Consider the following 8,706-nt stretch of genomic DNA (forward strand, 5'->3'; position numbering starts at 1 on the left):
CTTCTGTCACTAATCAGAGAAAAGACCCCTTCCACAGAAGGGGGACTATATGGATTATTTGGTAAAGATTAAAATACTTGGTGGTCTTCTCTTGTCTGCAGCAGTGTTTGGAATTCACTTCAAGGTAGGGCTAGAATACCTGTCTGGGTTAGAGGCTTACATGTGGCAGGGGAATAAAAATGCAATACAAGTGGTTATAATCTGCAAAGGGAGATCTCTTTGCCTATTGGTCTGCTGTGCTACTGGGAGCTGCAGAAAACACTTCACTTGAAAAGATTTCTACAGGCACGTGGTGGTATGTGGAAGGTTTTTTTTGTTTGCTGAATCAGCTAAGGGTATGCATCCCAGGTAGTTTTGTCTCATGTATCATGTGATTAAAAAGGTAGTTCCTGGCAGCTCTAGCACAGCTCTAAAACAAAAACAATGAACTAGAGAAGTGAAGAGTTCACGTATAAACCTCATTTAACCTTAATGAGAGGCCAAAGTTCTGCAGTACTGCTTTAAAGAGCAACTTTTCTACAGTAGCACTCTCCTTTAAGTGTTGTGCTGTAGATTGACCGACAGGGATTGAGCTAAAAAATTGCAGTGCTCTCCTTCTTATCTCACTAGTTTAAAGAAATCTGTCTGATCTGACTTGAGCTACTGCTAGTCCTTGAAATCATACACCACATGATCCATTTTAAGTTATTCATAGGCATCTTTATCAAGTGCCAGCTCCTCATTGTGTGGGTTTTTGCTTGGCTTTTATTTTAACTGTGATAGGTGGCAAATGTATGCATAGTCATTCAGCGCAGCATGGAAATACTGCTGGCATTGATTTCTCTTAAATATTTCTTTTACTGCAGACCAACGAGTGGAATAAGAATGACGACCGGCTGCTGCAAGCTGTGGAGAATGGAGATCCAGAGAAAGTGGCTTCGCTGCTGGGCAAAAAGGGAGCCAGTGCCACCAAACAGGATAGTGAGGGCAAAACTGCGTAAGTCTGTCTACTTTTTAAAACTTTTTTTCAATGTCTTCAAGGGATGAGGAAGACAGAGACCGTTTCATTTGCAAATTGGCCTTGGTAGCCGCAACTACAAAACAAATAAGGATCAGCTTGAAAATAGTCCCTGGTCCCTTTCGTCCTAAAGCATTACATGTTAAACAATTGTTTTTCTGTTCCAGAGCTGTATTTACAGTTTGTACTTAAAATGTCTATTCAGAATTTCAGGCCATTTGGTGACATGGGTCTAGATTGCTGGGCTGATTGGCACATTGGAATGTCCAGATTCCACGGTGCAAGCTCCAAACAAGCAGAATCATATTTCATTAAACCTTTGGGGCTACTTTCCCCCATGCAGGTTTGGTTTAGTTACACTGCCAAACTGAAATGGTAGTTGCTTTAATGGTTGGCTTTGAATTGATAATATTGCAACAGGGGTTTAAACCTTACAGAACCTAAAGCACTGGGCTTCCCATTGTGGTTGGCATTGAGAACGGTGCCTGTGCAGAAGAGCTCTTCATCCCATTTGCAGTTTCAGTAGAAAAGTGAATGTAGTAGCCTCACTGCTTGCTGACTGTACCTTGATTCATCCACCTTATTACCCCCCCCCCCCATTGGGGATATTGCAGACTGTATGTGTTATGCGCTATCCAATATCAAAATACTAACATCCCCCTATACTCTGTATGTTACCCCCGATGACTAATAACTGAAGTTTCAACACTCTGTATCATCTATTTTTAAACATTTTCTAATAAAATTTTAAATTTATTCCCCTCTCCCCCACCCCTTTTTCCTTTTTCTCCTCTTGTGAAAACTTCCTAATTTGCTAACAGGAGCACAGGGGATTACAATCACAGGGAACCCTGTCCCTCCAACCCTTCCATTTGATATCATATAGAAAACTGATTTCATGAATAAATGAGGAAATAGCTCACTGCTTGGCATCCCATGAGAAAAAAGGCTTTTAAAGATTGCAGGTGGGGGTGGGGGGGGGGAATCATCCTGTCTTGGGAGAGACAGCACAAAACCGTTTCTACCAAGTTCTACAGTACTACCCTAGGCTGTATTTATGGAGTCATGCTGTGCTTCCCACTTGGTCTGTTTCAGTTTGCTGCATCTATTCTATTTCTGTTCTGCATATGAGGAAATTAAATGATGGCAATGACTCATGATGACTTGAGACTTTCTTACCATCGAAGTCTGTGTGTTCCAGTTTCTTCAAGTGGGCATTTTCCGCATTTTAATATGGGTTTTACTTGAACTTCCATGCACATTTTTCTTTTGAAACAAATAATTTGAGATAATTCAAAAGATACAACTGAAGTACTTCAACAGGTATTTTCATTAGATATGTCTAATGTCCTATTTTTTTACCCAATTGTAAATTAAATAAAACTACATTTTTAGAGCCAGTTTCCTTTTTAGAATCAACTCCACTGTATCCAGTATAACCTCTCTTCTACTCAGGGAGTCAAACCGGTATTTATTTTGGTATTGTTCGGGTTCAGTTGCATTCAGTGTGTTCGGGTTCAGTTCCAGTTCAAGCCACCAAAACAACAACAACAAAAACCAGTTCGGTTACCACTTTGAACTGGTTCAAATCAAATTTCAATCTCAGTGGATGTAATCTCAAAAAAGAGAGCTGAAACTTAACATTGAAACTCATTTGATTTTTGATAGGTTTTTTTTTTTAAACTTTGCACGAGTATTTTCCTAGTGTTTCTGTGTTGTCAAATAAACACAGTTATTTTTATGAACAATTTGTTTTAGCAAACTAAAATAACATCTTCTAATATTTGCTGTGTTATACTGGACCTCTGTGGAGCAAGGATACATTTGAGTTTGGGGCAACTGGAGGGAGGAGCTGCCCCAGGGATTGGGGATGGTGAGAGGAGGCCTGTCTAAGAGGGAGAAGGGTTGGGGAGTCATTACCTTTTTCCCTTGGGCTTGAAGAGTTATTAACTTCTTGGCCCAGGGATCATTCCACCTCTTCTCTCCCTGGGGGCTGGTGGGAACGGGTGTGCCTCAGATATTGTTCATCTATTTCCTGGGCCTCATGGTAGATGGCAGCTCCTTGAGGTTTCCCTCTCCCTCCCTACTCTTGTGGGTTGCCCACCTTCTAGTCTCATTCTCTTCTCATTATACAGAGACAGGCCTTCCTGGTAGCAATCACATGCCCATTTGTTACTTTATAATGAAAATAAGATCACTGTAGTTTATTTAAAAAAAATTGAAGCTTAAAAATTGCTGAACCTTTTGTTTTAAGTGGTAACCCAATTTTTTTTCGGTTCAGGTTCAGTAGATAGAACAAAGTTATGGTTCAGGTTTAGTTCTGGTTCAAATAAAATACCATCTCGATCCGGTTCTGGTTCTGGTTCAACTGCCTGATTCTACTGAGGGTTTTTGTAGATTTCAAATGCAATATGATAGTATGAATTGGGTTCTGACAGTTTTCTTCCCCAGCCCTGGAGGGATACTCTGCAAGCTGTCACGTTTAGTAACCAGGAAGACATTTGCTATCCTACACTAACACTGAAACAGCTATGTGATCTTAAATGAATGGAACAAACCTAGACTGGTGATTTAAAGATCTGTGTTCTCACTAGTTCAGTGTGCTCACTTACCGAGCCCTTGATTTAAAATACTCGTTCAGTCGTGTCAGTGAAAATGAGTGTGTCGGAACAAAGGCAAGTCCAGTTATGCCTCGTGCAAGACCCTGCTTTCAATCCTCATTCCCCATTAAGTGTAGTGAGGAATTTAGCAGACACACTCAAGTTGTCTCAGTGCTGACCCAAGGGATAGCAGCTCTGACAAATGAAGAAACTGAGAGGCTGATCTGGAGAAGTGCACCATGTCATTAATAGTGTACCTTGGTGTGGCTTATTGTTCTTGGACTATGGCTCATTAGTTCGTGTTTTACGTAATTTTAAAACTGTTTTAAAAAGCCTTTTTAAAAATGTGGGATATATGCAATATAGTCTTTTAGCATGGAAAATATCTCGTAGTGGAATAAGTGAAAACATGAGGGAAAAGGGGGGAGGGTTGTTCTTTAATATTGTATTCAGTATGTGCATTTTTTCTGGCTTTCTTTTAAGATTTCTTTAAAGCCTGCTTTTTCACAGCCATCGTATTCAGTGCTTTACATTCTGTAAGGTTTACAGCCCGGTACATTTTCAACTCTAAGTAGACCCCAGAATCCTGGCTGCCCTTACAGCACTAGTTTGTGCCTCAGCAGCCATTTTTGACTTGCTCTGTCTGCAAAATTTAGCAGAGCGAGGAAGAAAATCTGGATTATTAGATAGGGCCCATTTTAGCTCACCCATTAGAAAGTGCATTAAAAGTGGGAGGAGACCTGAAATGGCTGTTGAAACAGCAGCTCTCCCCATTTTGGGGAAAGGGGCAGTTTAAAATTTTCTTTTCTGATCCTTCATGTCCCACATATCTACTAACTTTTCACCACCCCTTTAACTTAATGGAAATGAGGGTTTTATGTTCCTTAATGAGGATAAACTCTGCCAGGGTGTATCAGCAAAAAGGCCAACAGAGCCAGCTGGAATGTGTCTTTGGACAATAGGTGATCACAGCTATGCTCCAATTCCACGTTGTGCATTAGTTGCATTCTAGCAGCAGGTCTGAGAGATTCAGACTATTTGGATGCATCATTTATTGATTTATACTGATGTACTAAGTAGTTTACATAATTAGGCTGAAGGTGATGAATCAGAAGAACATAATGGATTAAATTATGTAACAAATTGCATGAGGGGATTAAACACTTCATTATGATGGCATGTGCTTTAGAGTGTAACATTATGAAGTATTCTGTTTTGCATTACAGATTTGGTTGGCCTAGTGCATTATTTTTTCCCCTTCAGATGTTCCTTTCTTCGCCCCAATCTCCTATTCCTGTTAAGATCTTTGTCTTTGTCCTTTTTTCATTAATGGCTCCCCGAGAACAGGAAAATAAATCATTCCACTTGATACTGATTAAATCTATATAGGAACACGACATTCAGTTTTGGACACTGTGTTTTTAAACAAATGAGAGAAAAGCAACTAATTACAAAAACTTTTTTTGAAAATGAGCTTTATTAAGAAATGTACCCATGCTCCATCCAGAGACATCACTGTCTACAAGTGTGAAGTGAGGCACTGGTAAAGAGGAAAGGAATCATTTATTCTCATTAGTCACAAGGGACAAAACAAAAATAACTTAATACTAAACCAGACAGAGTGGATATTGACTACTAGGATGTACATGTTGCCAAAGGGGTTGTACAGTCGCCAATTTAGGATGAAATGGAGAAGGGGATTAGATATTCCAGCTCTCGACTAAGTCACCACTTAATTGGGACCTTTTCCTGGTGAAATTTGGGTGAAGAGGGCCATGATGATGCCTCGGTACCACTTATTCCTGCCAAAACTCCCTTTGCAAGTTAGAGGAACTCTCCCAGCAATGTATTTTACAGTTTGAGGCTGATGCTTCAGGGCTTCAAGACATGCAGGATTTTCATTTCCTTTAAGACAGTCCTTTTGATAAACAAATGTATGTAAATGAGCTTCGTTGGGCAAATCCACCTTTTGGCATAGGCTCCTTTGCTCCTATTTATGCTAGATCAAACGTTTGGCAAACATGTTTGTAATTAAATGCTTACTCTATCAAGCACAGGGGTTCTCAAACTGGGGTTTGGGACCCCTCAGGGTTGTCATGAGGTTATTACCTGGGGGGTCGCAAGCTGTCAGCTTCCAACCCAAACCCCACTTTGTTTCCAGCATTTATAATGGTGCTAAATATATAAAAAAGTGATTTCAATTTATAAGGGGAGGGGGCGCACTCAGAGGCTTGCTATGTGAATGGGGTCACCAGTACAGAAGTTTGAGAACCACTGATCTAGCACCATCTCCAAAATGATTCATTATAGTCTTAATCTACTAGCTCTTGTTTCTGTGCAGCTTCCCAAAGCTAAATGTTTCTTTCCGATTTGGATGTTGACCATCTAAAGCCCTCAAAAAGGGGGAGTCTTTAAGTTTCCTTAAAGGTTAATTCATATACCAAACTTTCCACTAGTCCAAGGTTGATAACTTAAAGAAACTGCTGCTGCTGTTGAAAAAAATTTGCATATGAGTTGTGATGTATAAATGGCAGCACTTCCCTGTCCTAAACCTGTTTTGTCTCTATGCCAGCACATTACTGTTAAGCTTTGCTTGTTTCTACAAGATACTGAACTAGAATAGAATTAAATCCCTATGGCTATTATTAACTTGAAACACTAGATCTTAATAAAATGTTAGCTGGACTTGCATCAGTGCATGTTAAATGCTGACGATGGCACCAAGAAAAGCCTAGAAGCCTCCAAAAATGCATTTATTTTGGGAGTGTCCCAAAGTAACAGTCAGCATGGATTTGTCATGAACAAATCACATCAGATCAACCTGATAGCTTCCTTTGACAGGGTAACAAGCCTTCTGGCTAGGGGGAAGCTGTAGATGTGGGACATCTTGCCTTTCGTAAAGCTTATGATCCTGTCCTGTATGACCTTCTCATAAATAAACTAGGGAAATATGGTCTAGATCAGTGTTTCTCAAACTGGGGCTGCCGCTTGTGTAGGGAAAGCCCCTGGTGGGCCGGGCCGGTTTGTTTACCTGCCCCGTCCGCAGGTCCGGCCGATCGCGGCTCCCGCTGGCTGCGGTTCACCGCTGCAGGCCAATGGGAGCTGCTGGAAGCGGCAGCCAGTACGTCCCTCGGCCCGCGCCGCTTCCAGCAGCTCCCATTGGCCTGGAGCAGCAAACCCAAAGCCAGTGGGAGCCGCGATCGGCCGGACCTGCGGACGCGGCAGGTAAACAAACCAGCCCGGCCCGCCAGGGGTTTCCCTACACAAGCAGCGGCCCCAGTTTGAGAGACACTGGTCTAGATGGAGCTACTATAAGGTGGGTGCATAACTGCTTGGAAAACCGTTCCCAGAGAGTAGTTACCTATAGTGGTTCACTGTCGAGCTGGAAGGATATATCCCGCAGGGATCAGTCCTGGCTCTGGTTCTGTTCAATATCTTAACTGATGATTTAGATAATGGCATAGAGAGTACACATACAAAGTTTGTGGATAATACCAAGCTTGGAGGGGTCGCAAGTGCTTTGGAGGATAGGATTAAAATTCAAAATGATCTGGACAAACTGGAGAAATGGCCTGAAGTAAGTAGGATGAAATTCAATAAGGACTAATGCAAAGTACTCCACTTAGGGAAGGAACAATCAGTTGCACACAAAGAAAATGGGACATGACTGCCTAGGAAGGAGTACTGTATTACAGAAAGGGATCTGGGGGTCATGGTGGATCACAAGCTAAGTATGAGTCAACAGTGTAACACCGTTGCAAAAAAAAAGCAAACAAAATTCTGGGATGTATTAGCAGGAGTGTTGTAAGCAAGACATGAGAAGTAATTCTTCCGCTCTACTATGCACTGATTAGGCCTCAACCGGAGTATTGTGTCCAGTTCTGGATGCCACATTTTGGGAAATATGTGGGCAAATTGGAGAAAGTCCAGAGGAGAGCAGCAAAAATGGTGAAAGTTCTAGAAAACATGGCCTGTGAGGGAAGATTGAAAAAAAAAATTGGGTTTGTTTAGTCTGGAGAAGAGAAGACTGAACATAAGTTTCCAAGTATGTAAAAGGTTGTTACAAGGAGGAGGATGAAAATTGTTCTTGTTAATCTCTGAGGATACGACAAGAAGCAATGAGCTTAAATTGCAGCAAGGGCGGTTTAGTTTGGACATTAGGAAACACTTCCCAACTGTCAGGGTAGTTAAGCACTGGAACAAATTACTTGGGGAGATTGTGAAATCTCTGTCCTGGGTTTTTAAGAAAAGGTTAGACCTGTCAGGAATGGTGTAGTTCAGGGTTTCGCAGACTTCATTGCACCGCAACCCCCTTCTGACAGCCAAAATTACTGCATGATCCCAGGAAGGGGGACCAGAGGCTGAGCCTCACCACCCAGGTAGGAAGGCCAAAGTCAAAGCCCTGCCGCCCTGAGGGCGCCAAAGCTTGAAGGCTTCAGCCCTGAGCAGTGGGGCTCAGACTTTGGCTTCAGCCCCGAGCCCCAGCAAGTCTGCCATCCCTGGCGACTCCATTAAAATGGGGTCCCAACCCACACTTTGAGAACCGCTGGTCTAGTTTTACTTAGTCCTGCCTTGAGTGCAGGGGACTGGACTAGATGACCTATTGAGGGACCTTCCAGTCCTACAGTGATTCTATGACTATGTTGCCAATAATACTCAATTGAGAGATCTCTCTAGATAGGTTATATAATTCATACGAACCCGGACACTTATGGCCCAAAAGCTAAACTGAAAACATAGAACTGAGTATATTCCAGGTCCATACCCTTGTACGCTTATCTTGTATACAGTATTCATTTCTCGTTGTCAATTGAGCACTGTGCCACTCATTTCACTCCTTCATGCTAATCGTTTTTTTCCTCTGACTTTCTGCTACTGAAAAAATCACTCTGTAATGTACGTACCACCTCTGCCTCCCAAAAAGGGACAGGGTGAGAAACTCAATTCATCATAGCTTAATTACCCAATAAAGAGTTGGCTGGGTGCAAGTGCTGGGATGGTGATGGACTTTCTCTTCAGGGGGATTTTATTTTGCATATTCTCCTTAACAGAAGCAAAGGAGGAGAAGAATCAAGAATTATTGCCAGTCGTTTTTTTTTTTTTTTTTTT

At 41.8% G+C, this 8,706-nt stretch overlaps 1 protein-coding gene and 1 long non-coding RNA gene across 2 annotated transcripts in view; both read left to right on the forward strand.

The window, feature by feature from the left end:
• LOC113406140 overlaps nucleotides 1–960 on the forward strand; it is a 75,327-nt gene extending 74,367 nt beyond the window's left edge. The window contains exon 3 of the long non-coding RNA XR_003369670.2: nucleotides 846–960. This is a non-coding gene — a long non-coding RNA (uncharacterized LOC113406140). The remainder of the gene's footprint in view (nucleotides 1–845) is intronic.
• Nucleotides 961–1,007: 47 nt separating this feature from the next.
• The window catches only part of RAI14 (retinoic acid induced 14), a 53,007-nt gene continuing 45,308 nt past the window's right edge, over nucleotides 1,008–8,706 (forward strand). Inside the window, exon 1 of the mRNA XM_026649044.2 lies at nucleotides 1,008–1,025. Coding sequence (XP_026504829.1) covers nucleotides 1,023–1,025 — 3 coding nt within the window. The 5' untranslated portion in view covers nucleotides 1,008–1,022. The remainder of the gene's footprint in view (nucleotides 1,026–8,706) is intronic.

The sequence above is a fragment of the Terrapene carolina genome, unplaced genomic scaffold, assembly GCF_002925995.2.
Source record: "Terrapene carolina triunguis isolate 2854851 unplaced genomic scaffold, T_m_triunguis-2.0 Scaffold69, whole genome shotgun sequence".
NCBI classification, from domain to species: Eukaryota; Metazoa; Chordata; order Testudines; family Emydidae; genus Terrapene; species Terrapene triunguis.